General features: G+C 44.2%; 1 protein-coding gene across 5 annotated transcripts in view; it reads left to right on the top strand.

The window, feature by feature from the left end:
* The first annotated feature begins 1,842 nt into the window (after positions 1 to 1,842).
* Cnx99A (Calnexin 99A) overlaps positions 1,843 to 20,375 on the top strand; it is a 106,984-nt gene continuing 88,451 nt past the window's right edge. The window contains exon 1 of one of the 5 annotated variants that reach the window (XM_068388337.1): positions 1,843 to 1,991. Coding sequence is in view for 3 of the 5 variants with exons in the window: in XM_068388334.1 (XP_068244435.1) it covers positions 2,110 to 2,191 (82 nt within the window). In the remaining 2 variants the exon portion in view is untranslated. Of the gene's footprint in view, positions 1,992 to 2,039; positions 2,192 to 2,247; positions 2,269 to 2,437; positions 2,481 to 20,375 lie in introns of those variants that run through there. The other 4 variants (XM_068388334.1, XM_068388335.1, XM_068388338.1 and 1 more) reach the window with 4 other exon arrangements.

Consider the following 20,375-nt stretch of genomic DNA (forward strand, 5'->3'; position numbering starts at 1 on the left):
CATGGAACGTGATATTGAATTCACATTGATGTCCTCTCACGCATAAATAGGATAAATCTGAAGTTTTAGAAAACGTTGCATTTACCGTATGTCATTGTTGTCTACGATGTGAATTTAGTTTCATAGTGATTCTGAATAAATGTGTATTCTCTTCAGTAGTATAGAAAAGTTCATCATATTCTTTGTTATGATGTTTTCCCCTAAAAACCCGAAACATCTGATTCCTGCAAAGTAAGGGTACGACTCGAACTAAAACCCTATAGAGAGGAATATATAAGTAGACAAGGCTTAAAGGCAAGCATACAGGTATTCTGCCTAAAACTACAGCGTTCATTTTATAGAGTCTTTCCCACTGTTCATTATCGACGTTTATGTTTATTTTGTTCTAAAAGATTAACAAAAATAAAATTATACAAGTTTCATTCCCCACAAAATTGCGTGAAATATCCGAGGAAACTGAAACCTTAAATAATACCCTACATTTTGCCTCAAATGTAATTCTTTTCTGCCCCGTGCCATTCGCTCTTCTGACCAGAGGATGACTCAATGCACCCTGACTCAATGATTGCGTGTCGGTTATTTAAACAATAATATCTAACATCGTTTGATTTCATCTAGCACCCATTTTTTTTACCATTTTTGTTATCCATATTTATTTAAACCTTCTATCTGTGATAAAAGATAGAGCAGCGGAAGATTGCATTCGGAAATTAAAACAATAAAAAAGATAATGAAAATATTATCTGCACTAATTTCCGTCTTATCATGAGACGTTCTACGAAACATTTCGATGAAGGTGCGACTCGTTACAACAAAAACTTCGAATACTTTGTCCATCTTTTCTTTCCTGCACAAATTAAGTTCTCAGTATGCAACATGGAAATGACGTCTAAAAATATTTTGTTTGTTAAGGACATGGTTCCCTAAGAGGCCATAGGAGTGATGCACTTTGTTTCATCTAATCTTTTTAGACTTTAGCTTGATACTGACTGGTACCGTGTCATGTTTAACGTTTATGTTTGATACATAATGGCGTTGCGGGTTACATGTAGTAAATGACACCAGTTACCAGCACTTACCGGTGTTAACTATATCAGACGGCAACTTATGCATAGACTCACGTGTTATTGATCTTACAACCTAGGTTTGAGTGTCTCGTATCGACGGGGATTCTCAGTGAACCTGACAAGGGAGCAATATTCTCTCGTAACTACTTATGACATTGCGTCAGCCCTTTTTCTTTCTCCGACTCACATTATGATTGGTTTAGGATTATATTAAGTTTCAATTGGGAAAATATGTATGTATTCAATCTAATAACATATTATATTTTACCTATCAAATACGAAGTCTTGTAGCATTTTGTGAGCAAACTAACACGTTTTCTTTTGTAGAAATTGGACATATTTAATTTAGATGGTTTTGAGCTTTTGAATGAGATACTTGTAACCTAAATTTGGCAGTATGCTACACAATCATTGATCTTGTTCTTTTTATTTTGCTTTTAAACATAATTGTGATATATTTTGGAGGTCGTTGCTGAAATATAATTTCCATTATACAGATTTACTTTTCATCATTTCCATAATATCGTATATGTTTTCAACTCAAAATCAATATAGTCAGTACCTGTGATAGCAACGACGTGAATTCAAAGTCAATTAGCTACTGTATAAGACAAAAATGGTTTGAAAGAAATTATAAAATGATCATAGTTTCTGCTGTATAATTTTGCACTTTCGTTTTCTATCGAGGTGAAGAAAATGGATCTCCTAATCAGCTGTCGTCTGCTAGCCAATCAACAAGCTAGAAATGGCTAAGACTTTTATAAGCCAATGAAAATCCATTTTAGGGCTGTGACCTATGCTTGTCAACCAATAGGAAGGCACCACGCGCTGAAGTACATTCGGGATTTGTGTTTTGACGCATCTTCTGGATAAATGAGTGTTTGTAAATTTTGAATTGCTCTCAAGGATTATTCACACATATAGGTAAGTAAATGTAATTCATAAACAGTAATGACGTTGCCTTTATTTGGACGGGAATTTAAAATAAACTGACAGCTATTCTTTGAGAAATTATATTTGTATACAAAAACAAACCGGCAAAATGAGCAAAAGTCAGTCTCGCACTCCAGTTAGGGGTTGGACTAGGCCTAGTTCATCTGTGGAAATCCTGTCGTCTGCTCCTGGTAAGGGGATAAGGCCTCGCCCTAGTTACTTTTCACTGTTTTTGCTGTGATTTTAGTTAGGGCTTTATTCAGAAGAGGTAATTTGTGGAAATAGCTTGCAAATATAACGTCCTAGCTTACTGGAATTCTTTGTGAGGTCCAGTCATGTCTGAGATTGCCGTGCAAAACGCGATTGTCATCAATTTCTGAAGTACCGGTAGTGTATAGACCGCTCTTATAGCATTAAGATTAGCAAGTATCCAATGCTACGTATCAACTAGAATGAAGCACAGATTGGAAAAGTCATCCAGTAAGGTTATCACTTGATTAGGCTAATGGGTATTGCAGAGCTTGATTAAGCTGTAAATTTATAATTAGACCCGGTCAGGTTTCTGCACACTTGTGGTTTTTCTAACGAATCTGACCTTCACTTCAGTTGGAAATGATTACTTTCAGAGATGCATGACACTTAAGAGAACTACATGGAGAGAGATAAAAGTGAGAAATTACAGTGTTTGGAAGAGTCAGGAAAAACTAAACCATTTAAATACAGTGATGATTATAACCTAATTGCACCTACCTAACCTAACCTAACCTAGGGCACCAGGTCGCCCCTACGTATTTACCAAGGTAAAGTTTTACTATATTACAGATTGTCATTTTGAACAGAAAATATATGCTTTCTTGTAGTAAATAACGTGATTTAACCGAATTTGACCTTCATTTCAACTGCAAACGAACAGAACAACCAGTTTGATTAACTTCAAGGAGCCGAACTGGTGGTTGTTGTTGTTGCTGTTGAAATGAAGGTGAAAACCGGTAGAATCACGTTATTTACTAGAGGAAAGCATATATTTTCAGTTGAAATGATTATATATAATGGGTCTTGGTCCAATTCGGATGTTACGCTAACATTAGCAATGTTACGCTAACATTAGCAATGTTACACTAACATTAGCAATGTTACACTTAACATTAGTAACACTAAATATAATTGTTCTTGTTCCGCCATCGGCTCGCTCCGCTCGCATGAAAATGAAACATCAAGCTCGTATGTACTGGCAACCGGTAATGTTGAGCTGCGCACGCCAAAAAACTAGTAAAACTAATACATTAGAATTAAAGAAATTAATGACTTACTTTTATGACCGGGACGACGAAACTTGTAGGTCACCAGGGTGTTGTGACTGTGACGTCTTAACTTCTGTATATCCACATCACCGTTTCTTCTTTGTCTTAGCTATCTTAATTTTAGTACTGCACTTGCGATACTGTAAACGTTGGGCTATTACATTATGAGATTTAAGAAAATTATCAACATTGGAATTCACCGAAATGCTTTTAAGTATGGAATACTGCACTCGTTACAAGTTTCTATAACTTCAATCGTAAAATACGCAAAAAGACGTCACTTGAACTAACAAAGACCTGACTGGAACAAAGGTTTCCATGGAAAAGGGTTTGTTGGAAGGGGGGGGGGGTTGGGAAATAACACCCCTGTGCAAACTTTCCATACGTATGGGTTCGTGATTGGTTAACGGAAAAGCAACGGAGTCCAGAGAGTAAACATGAATAAATCAGAAAGGGAAACTTGTCCAGAGAAAGTATTTATGTGAAATCTGGGTGTGACAAGGTAATAACAAAATGTATGAAAGTAATATAGAAAGATAAAATGGAGTGTATGTTAAATAATATTTAATGGGAATATAAAATTAGGTGATTTTATAAGATATCGGATAATAAAACGTGTAATTCTTGGGTCAAACGAAATATGTATTACATAAAAGGAATGGTATATTTGTACTGGATCAAGTTAAATACTTGAATGAACCGGGTGAAGTAGAATACACTTGAATGTGGCAGATAAAATGATGTAGGGGAAATTGGGGAGCGGTTTTAAGAGCAGAAGTAATCCTATTGGTGGAGGCGAAGTTTATGCGCAGAAGGTCGAAAACTGCCATGTACAAACGAACGAACGAGATCAGACAACAAACCGACCTGTAGAATGTCAACAAATGAATGAAAAATAAACCGTTAGTATAGAAGATAGATAATTAGCGTATTTTTTTCATCGGTTTATTATACATCCAAGAAGGCAATGTATAGAGAAGAAAAGGTTTGTTTTGTCATTATATACAGTTTCCCCAGTAAGATTTCCCCACCCAAAACCCCGAGTTCCCTCGGGGGGTCCCCTATTATTGGTGGATATAGATATATATATATATATATATATATATATATATATATATATATATATATATATTTCTGAAACTTCATTTGTGACAGGAACGAATGTCATTCTCGAAGAGAACGAACCTTTTTCTATAGAAAAAAAATAGTTTTTTCCCTAGGTTACATTACCCTGTAATACAGTACAATAATACCTTCACCAACTAACTACCCCGTTGCCTTACCTGGATTACATCGTATCACTTCTAAAGTATTAACAAAACCGTCCATGTACTTAGTAAGGTCTTTTACATTTACCATGTTCAGAATAACAAGTTTCAGATTTGATTTGCCTTCCCATGTAATTTACATGTCAGATCTAAGTACAGAACTGAAATTCATTTCTGTACTTGAGGGTGAAGTTGGTTGCCTAAAAAAACACAACAGCATCAAACTATTGGATCTAATCAGTAAAATTATCATTAAAGGGGTCAAATTAGCAAGCATTACAGAGAGCATATCAAACATCCCCATTAAACAAGTCAATGTTAATTGAAGCCGATTTCATAGAATTGTGTGAACTTAAAAGTTTCAGTCCAGCCGGGTTTTTCATAATAAATTATGAGTGGTATAATGCTGAAATTTGATTGGTAATTATGCACAAGTTTATCTCGTTAGATAAATTCTCGGTATTATTATTATTACTTTCTGGAGCCTGTGTATATCAGCAGCCAATTTCTCCCTTGTGGATTAAAAATGGACATAAACTAAGCTCAACTTTCCCCCCTAACCTAGTCTACAAGCCGTGTCCTTACCTACCTACCTAATGGGGTGGCTAACGGCCCCCTGCGACCCCCCCCCCGTACACTGCCGTATTCTAAGTTAAACATAATCATGCATGCAGGTGGCCGCTATCATACATACACCCCTACTTTCTAAGCTACAACCCTATTTGGAAAAGCAGGATGCCATAAGCCCAGGGGCTCCAACAGAAGAATAGCCCAGTGAGTAATGGAAATTTAGGAAATAAATAAACTACAAAGGAAGTAATCAACAAGTAAAATAAAATATTCTATGAATTGTAACACTAAAACAAAGCTTTCAAAGCAAAAAATTAAAAGGAAGAGAAATAAGGTTGAATAGTTTGCCTGAGTTTACCTTCAAGTAAGAGAACTCTACTGCAAGACAGTGGTAAACCATGATACAGAGGCCATGGCACTACCCAAGACCAGAGAACAATGGTTTGATTTTGGAGTGTTCTTCTCTTAGAAGAGCTGCTTTCCATCGCTTGAAAGTCTCTTCTACCCTAACCAAGAGTAAAGTAGACACTCAACCATTACAATGCAGGAGTTAACCTCTTGAGTGGAGAAGAATTGTTGGCAATCTCAGTGTTGTCAGGTGTATGAGGACAGTGGAGAATGTAATGAATAGGCCAGACTATTTAGTGTAGGCTATGTGCAAAGGGAAAATAAGCGGTAACCAGAGAAAAGGATCCAATATAGTACTGTCTGGCCAGTCAAAGGACCCAATAATTACTCTAGTGGTAGTATCTCAACAGGTGGCTGTTGTTCTGGCCTTCTCACTACCTACAAAAGGACCAATTAAATTTCATCATTGTGTAAATCCTATAATGTAGTATGTAAAAATCAAAATACTGTAGACTAAATCTATCACCCACAGTACATAACTGAAAACCTGAATTCGATAACTATATGATTCTTGACTTCACGCTAAATACAGGAATTATAGTAAAATAGAAAGTGAAATAGAAAACATGTGTTAAGAGTTAAAGCCTTGTCCAGCGTATGCAGCTCTTGGTGAGGATTTCTGGGAAGTGATCAGACAATTTACACACTCCACAAACTAGGAGCTAACAACCAACACAATTCATGTTTAATACAGGCGTTGTGACGCACTAAGTTGACCGCTCAACCGTTCTGTTATTACATAAACACGGGCTAATATGCAAAATACAAGTAAATATTATTAGATATCAGTGTTAAATATATTATCAATTCAAAAGTCTCTAAAATTTAATTGTGGCAGTGACTTAGCAAAATTGACAACTATGCCTGTGGTGCCCATACATTAGGTTTTTGATAATTATAGGATACTGAAATATCTAGCTAAATTGGAATTCACTACTAAAAATGAACGAGTGCTGACTACAGTATCTTGGTATTTTTCTCAGTACAGGTATTACTAATAGGGCTGGGGCATAATATCTTTGGTGTTGACCAATGAAAACAAGAACATCATTAAATTGTTTACTTTGAGAGACTGGGGGTGGGTTAGTGTGCATACGCAGTCTGCATTCACCATTTGCATTTGCTCTTGGCAGCTTTTCTGGTTTTCTCCTCTCCTCTTCAGTTCCATTGTAACTACTGTCACAAGAAGACTTCTTCCAGAGAGATATTAAATCTATTTCATAACTATTGTAATTTTATCTTGTTCAGTAATTGATTGTATTTAGAAAAAAATCTTAGAGTAAATAGTTATTGTTCCTCATCTGAAAGTCATGAATATCACCAAAATAATGGCCCACATGGTTGGCATGCGTAGCAATGAAATAATGTTTACTTGTGAGTGAAGCGAGCCTAGATAGAGCAAAGACTATTTTAGGGGTGTGATATGAATTATAGGTAATTATAATATACTTTGATAGTGACCCATGCGGATGCCAGTTATGTACTGCTTGCCACAACGGAGGAGCAATAAGATAATGTTTATTAGTGCGCAAAACAAGTCGTGGCAGAGCAAAAACCATTCAAGGGACCTTATATGAATTATAATACGGTACTTTAATTTCACGGCAATTACATGAACCATATATTCTTCCAGCCGGTTATTTTCTATTATGTAATTGTTCTGTAACTGGAATACAAACCACGTTATTTAATAGGGGTATTACTTTCGGTGTAGCTGAAATGACGAGCCATTAGTTTTTAACGAGGGTTTTTACCCACACCGCTAGTTAGCGGGGGTAGGGGAGGGTAGCCTGCAAACCCACCCCTCCCACCTGTGCTTGAGCTCACTTTGCTCTCGGCTCGGATGGTAGTCGGACGTTTCCGCTCTCATCCTCACCGTCATATTGCCAGCCATTTCATCGCTTTTGTTTTTTCTTTTTCTAATTTCTGTATATGTGAAGTTGACCTCTGCGATCATGCGCACCTGCCTTGGTTTTCCTGACCGCCCCTGAAGGGCCAACGGTGTGATAGTACTAACAAGTGTAGGAAGTGGTCTGCCTCCCAGTGGGAGAGCTTTTCACGACGACGGAAGAAGTCCAAACGGGACATTTCTCCTTCGAAGGTTGCTTCAGAGGGAGAAAAACCAAAGGCCTCTTCTTCCGTTGCCCAAACCACCTCCGAAGCTCCCACTCGGTCGGTCTCTCTCAACAGACCGTCGAGTGGTAGCCGAGACCGATTTATTGTTAACCAACCTCGGGTCTCGAGAAATGACGTTGTTTCCCCTAGCAAAGCAGCTCCACCTCTCTCCCGGGGGAAAGATATGTCACTAATCTCCTTGTTTCAGCTTTGGTCCTCCTTGGGGCTTACGGGTTTGCCCTCCAAGGAGGTTTTGCCTAACTACATCCGATTGGGTGCTGCTGTCAAGCAATCGTCGTCCCCGTCAGAGGTTGATCCTCTGTCTTTTGTCGACGTTGTGGTGTCAGAGGTATCCAATGCGGTCTCGCCCATCTCCTCTTCCACTCCAAACTCTACGGTAGCTGACGGCTTAGTTTCTCCCGTTCCTGATCAACCTACGAGGGGGAAACTAAGTCCATCGTCAGTCTCTCCTGCTAGTGTGTGTCTCCCTCGAGGAGTTCACTTACAGAGACTCCTCTTCGAAGGACTGCAGAAGGTCAGCTTGCTGATTCAACGGCCCCCAGAGGGCGCATCCGTCGGAAGGCTTGCCTTCCTCTTCGCCATAAAGGTCTTCCTTCACCTGTGGTGAGGCGGCGCCTCTTTGGTTCAACATCTTAGATGCAGTCCCCCGCAGAGGAGCCTCTAGACCGCTCATCCGTCATTGCACCTGCATTGGTCCTGGACCTCTCTGCAGATCGTTCGCAATCTCCTTCGGTGGAAGGTTGTCCTTTTAAAGGACACGTCGACCTTCCACCCGACAGACCTGCCATCGCCGTTCCTGCATGGGTCTAACAACGCTCCAACCAAATGTGCTATTGCGCGCCAACAACTTATGCGCTACGCTCTCATTAGTAGCTCGTCAGGCCCCATCATTATGCGCTGATCTTCATCCTTACCCTAACACAGGGCATCAAGAGCGTACGTGCCAACATGCGCATACGCTCCAACAAGAGCATAGCTCCATCACGCGCTCACGATCTCCTGTGCGCTAGGTCTTGCCTGCGCTTACGTGCCAACACTCACCTGCACGCCATCAATTTTCTGCGCAATGGCGCTCTCCGACGACTGTGCACCATCCTACCCGCCAGGTAAAACCTGCGTGCCAACTTTCTACTGATAGCAGGACTTCTGACAAGTCAGCCATGTTGCCTTCTCCCGCACGCCAACACTTACCAACGCGCCAGCCTTCTCTCGCGCGCATCCGCAAGGATATGCGCACGCTCGTCAATCCTCTCCTAGGGATGCGCGTCAACATTCTCGCGCGCGCCCCGCATGAATCCACTGCGCGCCCCGCATGAATCAACTGCGCGCCCCACATGAATCCACTGCGCGCCCTTGCGCTAGGGAACTTACTCCTGCGCACGCGTGAATATTGTCCCGCGCACATGCGTGCCACTAGTCTCCCGCGCGCTAGCCCCGATATTCTCCCTCGCGCAAGCGTCAATATCCTCCGGCGCTCGACCCTACACATCCCAAAGAACTATGTACAGCAAGGTCGCCATCGCCTCATTCCCCTCCCCGCAAGCACATACCACCGTGCGTTGTGGGAGAAGGGAAACTTCCAGAGGGGTCCAGGATCCCAAAGCTACCACAGGCGAACTCGCCAATTATAGTGACTCCTCCCAGGGATTGTCTGACAGTGCGTCTGTCAGCCAACAGCCCTGGTTCGGTGCCGTGATCAGAGCCATAACTCAGGCTTTCAAGCCTGTCCTCTCTGAATTGGGACATAGAACCATGGCTTCCTCTACCCCTTTGAAGAGAAAAAGAGGAGTTCCAGACGCGGTCACTTCCCCAAGGGTGAAACTGACTCCACGCAGACCTTCAAGGCAGGTTCCTTCTATTCCTCAGACTGCCTCTCCTTCCCTTTCAGACGAAGATTTCCCGTCTCCAGGGGAATCACACAAGGAGAGACTTTCCCCCATAGCACCAATGGAGGAAACCTTTCTTCGCACCAAGGGATCCACTCAGTTAGGGATTGGAAGGAACATGCCACCCTCGTCAATGTTGGAGTCTTATATCCTTCCTAGGAAGGAATCTAAAGACTTCAAAATATTGCCTAAGTCCTCCACAAGGACTAGGATGGAGCCAACTAGCCACTCGGGGAATGGCCGTGACTCTCCCCAAGAAGAGCCTTCGGGGTTAGAAGGAGACTTCGCTGCAAGTCCCACAGCAGGAGGAGACCAGCAAGAGTCAGAACATGCGTTTTGGCAAGTTCTGACTCTAATGAGGGCTCTCGACGGGTTTTCCGACCCAGAGATCCTTTCTCGAGAGGGCAAAGACTGTCTTAGACTGCGTCTTTGGTACTCAAAAGCCCTCTAAGACCAGTGCAGCCCTGCCCTGGTCTCAAGGGGTAAAGAGTACTAGGGAGAAGATCTCACAACAGCTCTCTGAGATGTCCTCCTCCAACTGTTCCGGTACCACCAACAAGCTCCTCCCACCTCCTCGCGTACAGCAGAGGAGGTACTTCGAGATCCTAGAGGAGCCTTGTCTAGCTCTTCCACTTCACCACTCGCTGGAAGAGCTAACCAGGGGAGTCCCTCTTGAGAGAGACTCCAACTGGCAGGTCTCATTCTCGGCAGCCGAGATCCTCAATCAGGAGAAAGCTTCGTGGCTCGATATCTGGTTGGGGACCCTAGGTATCCTGATACTTTCTGAGGATTTCTCCAAGGAATGTACCAGGAAAGCTATGGAAACCTTCTTTCTCTCAGGTACTCGCACGGTCGAGTTTCTGGCTCACCAAGTCTCGAACTTGTGGGCAAATACCATCCTGAAACGTCTGGATGCAGTAGCTGAGAGATTCCATCAGAAGGTCCCTAGCGCAGTGATCAGTAGGCTTAGACTTTCCTCCATAGAGGGGTCTGTTCTTTTCGAGCCTAAGGATGTGGAACATGCTACTGAAAGGTGGAGGAAGTCTCAAGACTTCCACCTTCATAGGGCTTTAACATCCAAGCCTTATAAGCCTCCAGCACCACAGAAGTCTCGTCCAGTCAAGACCACTACAACTACAACAGCAGCCAAGACTGGTGTCTAAGCCCTTTCCTGTCAAAGAAAGGGAAGGCAAAAAGTGCTCCAGGGGAGGGAAAAATCCTAGAGGGAGCAGCCGAGGCCGCAAACGCTAGGATAGCCAGTCCCCCTGCATTTCCACCAGTGGGGGAGATGCCTACAAAGTTGCTCAAACAGGTGAAGCAGCTCAGGGCCGATTCCTGGACAATCTCTGTGATCAGTCTTGGATATCGCGTCCCGTTCATAACATCTCTACCTCCCCTGACGACGAATCCAGTGTCATTGAGCTCCCTTGCCATGGGATCGGCAAGGGGGCAAGCCCTTCGGGCAGAAGTCCAAACCCTGTTGAAGAAGGGCGCTCTCCAAGAGGTCCTCGACGGATCCCCAGGCTTCTTCAGTCGACTCTTGTAAAGAAGGCATCTGGAGGCTGGAGACCAGTCATTGACCTCTTAGCTCTGAATAAGTTTGTCAAACGAACTCCGTTCAGCATGGAGACAGCAGACACGGTCAGACTAGCAGTAAGACCGCAAGACTTCATGTGCACACTGGACCTAAAGGACGCGTACTTCCAGATCCCAGTCCATCTGTCTTCAAGGAATTACTTAAAATTCAGCCTAGACAACAGAATGTACCAGTTTAAGGTGGTGTGCTTCGATCTTTCCACAGCACCACAAGTCTTCACCAGGGTGTTCACCCTAGTATCATCTTGGGCACACAAAATTGGCATCCGTCTCCTCCGTTATTTGGACGACTGGTTAATCCTAGTAGACTCGGTGTCAACCCTTCTTCAACACCAAGACAAACGTCTGAGACTTTGCCAAGATCTGGGGATCATGGTAAATCTCGAGAAGTCTTCCCTGCTTCCCACTCAAAGACTGGTATACCTAGGCATGATTATAGACATCACTCTCTACAAAGCCTTCCTATCAGATGACAGGATAGCAAGGCTGAGGAAGGTCGCAAGACCTTTTCTCAGACGAGAAGAACTTCCAGCCCAATCGAGGTCACGTCTCCTCGGTCACCTTTCATCGCTGGCCCATGTAGTTCCTAATGGTTGCCTCAGGATGAGGTCCCTCCAGTGGCTTCTCAAGTCCCGGTGGAATCAAGCGTACGACTCCCTGGACATCCAGATCCCCATGGGACCTGCGGAACTGACAGATCTCCAGTGGTGGGTGGCAGGCGAGAACCTACGAAAGGGAGTGGATCTTCTCGTCCTCCCCCTGGATTTGATGCTGTTTTCAGTCGCTTCAAAAGGGGGAGGGGGGGCACGTGCTGCACCACACGACCTCAGGCCTCTGGTCATAGTCAGAAAAGTACCTCCACATAAATCTCCTAGAGATGAAAGGCCATCTTTCTAGCCCTTCAACAGTTCCAACAGTACCTGGCAAGTCACACTGTGGTGGTGATGAGCGACAACACCACAGTAGTGGCCTACATCAACAAACAAGGAGGTACTTTTTTGCAGCAACTATCCTATTTAGCAGTAGAGATACTGAGATTGGCCGATATCCACTCGATACCAATATCGGCACACTTCATTCCGGGCAAGAAGAATGTGCTCGCCGACAACCTGAGCAGAGGATCTCAGATAGTGAGTACCGAGTGGTCTTTGGATCATCTAGTAGCCAACAAAGTCCTGACTTTGTGGGGTTCTCCGACTGTGGACCTTTTCGCAACGGCCCTGAACTTCAGGCTCCCGCTTTACTGTTCCCCAGTCCTAGACCCCAAGGCTCTCTGGCAAGATGCTTTCCAATAACGGTGGGACAACATCAACGTTCACGCCTTTCCCCTGTTCCGTCTGATGAGGAGGGTACTCATCAAGACCAGAACATCGGTCAATCTTTCAATGACCCCTCATAGCTCCGCTATGGCATCACGCCGAGTGGTTCCCGGACCTTCTGCAACTCCTAACGGAGCCACCAAGAGAACTCCCTCCATGACACAATCTACTCAAACAATCACACGCCAACACTTTCCACAAAGCCGTAGGTTCACTACGACTTCACGCCTGGAGACTATCCAGCATCTCCTCTCTGAGAGAGGATTTTCGCAACAAGTTGTAATCAGGATGTCTGGACACCTGCGAAAGTCATCAGCAGCAGTCTACCAGGCTAAGTGGAAAGTCTTCTGTGGTTGGTGTCGTGGAAGGGGTATCTCTCCACTTGATGCCACTATTCCAGCAATAGCGGAGTTCCTCATGTATTTGCGTGAAGAAATGCGCCTATCAGTCTCGGCAGTGAAAGGCTATCGCTCAGCCTTAAGCCTCGCCTTCAGGCTGAAAGGAATGGACATTTCTTCATCTCTAGAACTTTCTCTACTCATATGGAGTTATGAACTTACCTGCCCTCAGTCGAAAGTGAGACCTCCCCCATGGAACGTGGTTTGAGTTCTCAGGTCTCTTGAGAGACCTCCCTATGAACCATTACGCCAGGCATCAGATCGCCACCTAACCTGGAAGACGGTGTTCCTGCTAGCTTTGGCCTTGGCCAAGTGAGTCAGCGAACTTCATAGTCTCTCGTATGACATTGCCCATTCAAGTGGATGGGGGGAGGTAACATTCAGCTTCGTCCCTGAGTTTATTGCTAAGACTCAGAATCCGGGAGTAGTGGATCCTTGATTTAACTCCTTCCGGATTTCTAGTCTCCGTACTGTAACAGATGACCCAGACCATCTCTTACTATGCCCAGTAAGGAGCTTGAGGCTGTACCTCAAGAGAACAGCCGCACCCCGTTCTCGTGTGCCAGCACTATTCCTCAGCACAGGAAAGACTAAGAGGAGGGTCACCAAGAACACCATCTCTGCATGGATTCTCAGGGTCATTGACCTGGCACTGAATCCAGACCCTCCTCCGTCACGTCGCCCCAGAGCACATGATGTCGGGCATAGCTACGTCCCTGGCCTTCAAAAAAAAAATTTTCAGTGACGCAGGTTCTTCAAGCTTGGGTGTGAAAACGGCAAATAATGTTCACATCCCACTACCTACAAGACGTGACCCACAGGAGACTCTATACGTTTTCTATCGGTCCTGTGGTGGCTGCACAACAGCTGGTTTAAAACCTCAAGCTCCTTATTGGACAAGTAGCAGAAGGTTGAGGGCATTGTTACCCGGTTTTGGTCTGCATGTATGAAAAGGTTTGACTGGCCCTTATTTTTTTCTTCATCATCCCCTCTCTTGGGGAAAGCAGCATCCTGGGTTCTCTGCATAGCTGACCTCAAACCACTGCAGGTAAACCATGCTCCCTTGTGTTCTTAGTATTAATATTAATACTGTTACGTCCTCATACCCTGACGAGGTGGTATTGGGAAAGTCCTAGTCTACAAGTTTCCATCTAAAAAACTTCTTCATACCTTCACACACAGCTTGCGTAGGCCGCAGACCTTGCGTAGCAAGGTTTTAGCGAGGTGCAGGGACTCCTTATTTCTTGAAGGCTAACACACTCAAATAAGGAGCCCCCGGGCAAAGCCAAAAGCCAGACTGGCTGGGACGTCCATCCTTCCTAATGGGTGAGTCACCCCTATTAAATAGCGTGGTTTGTATTCCAGTTACGGAACAAATGACATTCGTAGATAATTTGTATTTTTCCTAACTATACAAACTTAGCTATATAACCAAATTTGCCTGTCAGCCCTATCCCCCTTGAAGTCCTACCTCCAAGCAAAGTGAGCTCAAGCACAGGTGTTTGGGAGGGGGAGGGGGGGTAGCAAGCTACCCTCCCCTACCCCCGCTAACTAACGGTGAGGGTAGTAAACCCTCATGAAAATTAATGGCTCGTCATTTCAGCTACGCCGAAAGTAATACCCCTATTAAATAGCTAAGGTTTGTATAGTTAGGGAAAATACAAATTACTGTATCTACGAATTTGTCATTTCAGAAGGAAAAATATATGGTCCATGTATTTGGTCTGAAAATGAATTATCATATTTATTTATTTTGATAAATTATTTTCACATTTTGTTTAGTTTGGAATATCAAAAAACATAAGGGGCCATGATGTTGCCCTGGCCACCTGCTTGAGCTAACAATACTATACCTTGAGCTAGCCCTGCTCTTAAAGTTTTAATTTGTTCTGGGAGCGCGTTAGGAACCTAAAATGCTTTTATCGTAAAACATTTTTTCCCTTAAGAAATAAAGGAAATTCACTCCATGTATTCCACACATCCATAAGTACATACACAGGTACTGTAATTTCATTTTTAAATGGTGTAATGGTAATTATTATTGTAATTATAATCCATAACATCAGAAATAAGTAAAAATTAGTTCTGTAATTCACAATAAAGAATAAAAATCTTAAAAATTAACTTGTACCAGTACTTTACCTTTGAGAGTCATGGCTGATGTGAGGGAGACGAGAGAGAGAGAGGGGGAGAAAAGAGGAGGCGGCGGCGGGAGTTACTGCTTGTAGGAAGAATTTCCCTCCATGAGTATTTATGGTTAAATATTGAAGAGCTCTCTTGAATGACATTCACCATCACTAGCTAAATCACTTAATTTACGCTTTTTGGACACCCGGTCGTCTTTTTTTACTCTGATGTTCAGATTTCACAAGGAATCTAGTAGAGAAGAGACGACTGCTTTTGTCTTTTGTTTAAATTGATGTAAAAATAAATCATGGCATTGTTGGTACACTGCGTGAGTGCATTTTGTGCTTGTCTTTTGTACCAGTCCACAAATTATACGGAGGAAAATACTGTAATTTGCTTGCATACTGATGTACTGTAATGCTCATAACCTAATTCCAATTTCTATGCTTGTATCCAAATTTGCTTTTCAAAGTTACTTGTAACCCAAGGTACTCCTGTTCATTTTAATGTATACAATATAAGCACCAAAAAATAGTGTTAATATTTTAGTATAGTACACCATCTATAAACAATTAAGTACATGGTGGCCCTTGTGAATTTAGAGGTAGTTTGAACTATTTTGATGTAAATACTTGGCGTAAATCCATATTTTTCCCATTATAGACATTTTAAGGTTATATAAGTTATGACTGAAAAACCACATTGTAAAAGGGAAACTAACACGAGGGTATGACCTAAACTAGAATCAAAACCATTGATAATTGGTAAATCTTCCTTAAATAGGTATCAAAGTTGGACAGTATCGAACGTGTTGTTGACCGAGGAGATAGTGTTATCTTAAGGACCTTTGTACTGTAATAGATTTTGGTCCACCACGCCTGTGTTATGATTATAAATTCTGTAGATAGATTGAACTACCGTTATCACTGCCTCTTCACATGGATGTCATAAAAAGAAGCTTGCACTCTGGAAATATCCTGGAATTTCTGCATAAAAAATTTTAAAAAGTTTTTAGTGTGTTAAAGATGTTTGGTAATGAACATGTGGGAGAAAAGAGAGAATATTCCAAAATCATTTGGCAATATCATGTTCAATAATTCATCACGTTTTCAAAAGTCAGCAAATGGTGGGTAACACTGCAATATTACCCCTATCTCGCCTATACACGAATGCTGCGATAGAACATCTGCCGCGATCCATAAGGGATCCGTTACTATATGCGTACTGTTTTCATTGCATCCTTGTGTAAGTACATCAACAGCTGTCATGATCAGCTGGCATCCGCTGCTGAATCCTGATAGTGATTGCATGCTCCAGTGGATTGGCCAATCCGAGCGGATGAGAAAAATCTGTTAATTCCTACACAAATATAAACAATCGTCCTTTACTTAGGAGGAAGGATAATAGCGAAGCTGGAATACGGCAGTTAGAAATTAAAATTAGGTGTAAACGACCACCTGTTAGTTATCTGCTGTTAGCTGTGAGGTTCACTAGCAAAACACTTCGATATTAGCCGTTATTGAGAACAGACATTCCTGCTGGTTGAAGTCTCGGCAAACTTAATTATGAGTGAAAAGAGTCATTACCGTATCTGTGCGAATGAGGAATGTAAGGTGAGACTACCCAAAATGGCGGTTGATCCTCACACTGTTTGTTCTCATTGTAGGGGTTTTGTTTGTGCCCTTGATAATAGGTGCGGGGAATGTAAGGTTTTGGATGAGAAAGATTGGTTAATTATGAAGCGCTATGTGCGTAAGCTAGAGCTCGATAGAGTTAGGAGAGCTTCTAGGTCTAAGTCTAAGTCTGTTAGTGGTAAGGAAGACGAACTTAGCGTAGATTTATCTATTGATCCTATTATTGATTCCTCTTTGGAAGTTGATCCTTCCCTTGAGGTAGTAACTCCTGCACCTCCTACAGGTTCCGTATCTACGGATGACCCTCGGTACGCTAGCCTGGCGGCCGAGTTGAAGGCCATTAAAGAACAGCTGGAGGCCTTTAAAGGTAAGGAAAGTGAAAGTGCTTGTGTTAGTGCAGTGGAGGTGGCGACCGACCGAATCTGTCATACCCCTAGGCCTAGACCTCTACCAAGCTCCCAGGACCAAGGGAGAAGGTACGTCGATGACCGAAAGGGGGTGAGAGGTACGTACCCTCGGTCAGCCGTCGCCTCAGACAGTCCTGTTGTCTATTCCCAGGCTGCTCTTGACCGTCACGGGAAAGACGAGTCGGATGTGTTGTTTTCGTCTCCGAATTCGTCCAGACGTAAATGGAAGTATGAAGCTTCAAGACCTACTAAGAGGAGATGGAACCGCGACGAACGGTCTCGTTCTTTCTCTCCCGGTTCTAGCAGTTATGAACCTTGTCCGTCGGAGGATGATTTCGACTCCGTGCCTGTGAAAAGGACGAAGCCTGCTGCCGAAGATACGAGTGTTATTCGTCAGCCCCCCCCTTCGGATCCGCAAGACCCAGCTGATGTTGCTAAATCCTTTATGTCTGTCATGCAGGAACAACTTTTGACTTTAGTAGAAGCCTTTAGCCGCCCTCACGCCCAGTCTGACAGACGTAAAGACGACTCGTTGCCGATTAAGAAGTCTGCTTCTAAGAGAGAACGGAGTTCTTCTTTAAAGAGAACTTCTCCCTCTCTACGCCAGGATGAGGAATGTGTGCTTGCGCCAGGCGATACTTCTTCGCGATACTAGGGCGATACGTTTTCTCGTTCTCGATACCGGGACGATACCTTATCGAACGAAGCTGCTTCTCGTTCTCGATACCAAGACGATACCGCCTCCCGTTCGCTTTGACACGACGATACCTCCTCTCGTTCGCTTCGCCACGACGATACCTCCTCTCGTTCGCTTCGCCACGACGATACCTCCTCTCGTTCACGACGCCACGACGATACCGACCCTAGTTCTCGACGCCACGACGATACCGCCTCTCGTTCACGACGCCACGACGATACCGCCTCTCATTCTCGCCGCCACGACGATACCGCCTCTCATTCTCGCCGCCATGACGATACCGCCTCTCGCTCTCGACGACAGAACGACTCTGCCTCTCGTTCTCGGTCCCAGGGCGATACCACCCTGCCTCTTCGGGACGATACTGCCTCTCGTTCCAAGGATTCTTCTAGCGCGGGACTCCAGGATGCAACCCGTCTTTTGCAGGATGATGCCTTTGATTTGCCCTTGTCGGGTTCTAAGGATTCTTCTCTTTCGAAGGATATTGCAGATGTGGATCAGGCCCTCGAGGATGTTTCTGATGACGATGATAATCCTGCCGATGCTGTGGGAGATTACAAAGTTCTCTCTCGCTCCCTTCTTGAACTTTTTGGAGAGGAATTCCAACCTGCTGCCCCTCAATCTCCTCAGTCCCAATTTAACAGAAAGAAGGCCAAGAAACAGTCGGCCTTCATCAAGATGAAGCTGTCTATCTCCGCAAAGAAGGCTCTCACGAAGATTGATGACTGGATGATGGAGCGGAGACAAACAGTTAAGACTTCCTTCTCGTTTCCACCAGCTCGTCTTGCTTCAAGAGCGGGTATGTGGTATGCAACTGGAGAACCTTTGGGTCTGGGAGTGCCTTCCTCCTCCAAGGGTGACTTCTCTGGTTTAGTGGACTCTGCTAGAAGGCATGCTCTCAACTCAGCCAAGGTCATGTGGTCAATGTCGGAGCTGGATCATCTCGTCAAAGGTATTTTTAGAGCCTTTGAGGTTTTTAGTTTCCTAGACTGGTCGCTTGAGACTCTCGCAAGGAAAACTGAACAGATGGATGGATCTAGGGACCTTACGAGCATTATGTCCTGTATGGATAAGGCCCTCAGAGATGGGGCGAATGAGTTGGCTGCTCTGTTCTCAGCTGGGGTCCTAAAGAAGAGAGCTCTGCTTTGCTCTTTTGCTTCTAGGTCTGTTACCAATGCTCAAAAGTCTGAGCTTCTTTACGCCCCCCTCTCTCAACATCTTTTTCCCGAGTCTCTGGTTAATGACATTACGCGTTCTCTGGCCCAAAAAGCCACCCAAGACCTTTTATCTCGTTCTGCTCGTAAGCCCTTTGCAGCCCCTCCTTCTTCTTTGAAACGGGAGGAAAGGAGATTCCAGCAGCCCTTTCGGGGCAGGACTACTTCAAGATCAGATTTTAGAGGGAGAAGGCAAGATTCAGGACCAAGATCTACCAGGGGTTCTTTCAGACCTCGCTCCAGGAAATGAAGTTCGTCTCCTCCAGACGGTAGGCGCAAGACTGTCAGGTTTTTGGCAGTCCTGGAAGAGGAGAGGGGCGGACACCTGGTCCCTCTCAGTCATCAAGGAAGGATACAAGATCCCCTTTCTGAAAAAACCTCCTCTCGCAGATGCTCCGCTGGCCTTAGTAGCCCGGTACTCAGATCCTGGGAAACAGAAGGCTCTAGTAGACCTTGTCAACCAAATGCTAGACAAGGGGGCGATAGAACCGGTTCGGGATCTAGTCTCCCCAGGCTTTTACAATCGCCTGTTTCTGGTCCCCAAGAACTCGGGCGGATGGAGACCCGTCCTGGATGTCAGCGCGCTCAACGTATTTGTGGAGAAGACAAAGTTCTCCATGGAGACGACTCAGTCGGTGCTGGCGTCAGTACGTCCAGGGGACTGGATGGTGTCCCTCGACTTGCAGGACGCATATTTCCATGTCCCCATCCATCCGACTTCGAGGAAGTACCTGAGGTTTGTAATGGAGGGCAAGTGCTTCCAATTCAGAGCTCTTTGCTTCGGTCTCAGCACGGCTCCTCAAGTCTTCACCAGGGTAATGGCGAATGTGTCAGGTTGGCTGCATCAGGAAGGGATAAGGATATCCTTCTATCTGGACGATTGGCTGATTCGTTCACGATCGAGGGAGAAATGTCTGGAGGATTTACGGAAGACTTTTATGATGGCTCAGGATCTAGGCCTGGTCATCAACAGGGAGAAGTCTCAGATCAGACCGAGTCAGACTATTCTCTATTTGGGGATAGTTCTGAATTCAGTTCTTTTTCGGGCTTCTCCCTCTCAGGAAAGACAGGCCAAGTGTCTCGTAAAAGTCAGAACTTTCCTGGACAAGAAGAGATGCACAGCGAAGGAGTGGATGAGTTTGCTGGGGACTCTGTCCTCCCTCGAACTGTTTGTCTCTCTGGGGAGACTCCACCTAAGGCCTCTTCAGCACTTTCTTTCGAAGACATGGAACAGAAAGATGCAGGAAGACTCCTTTTCCTTCCCCATTCCAATAGAAGTCAAGACTCTTCTGAAGTGGTGGCTGGACCCAACCTTGTTAGGGGAAGGGATCTCCTTACACAAGAAGAACCCAGACCTAGTGTTGTTTTCAGACGCATCAGAGTCAGGCTGGGGGGCAACACTAGAAAGCAAGGA

The sequence above is a fragment of the Palaemon carinicauda genome, chromosome 15, assembly GCF_036898095.1.
Source record: "Palaemon carinicauda isolate YSFRI2023 chromosome 15, ASM3689809v2, whole genome shotgun sequence".
Taxonomy (NCBI): domain Eukaryota; kingdom Metazoa; phylum Arthropoda; class Malacostraca; order Decapoda; family Palaemonidae; genus Palaemon; species Palaemon carinicauda.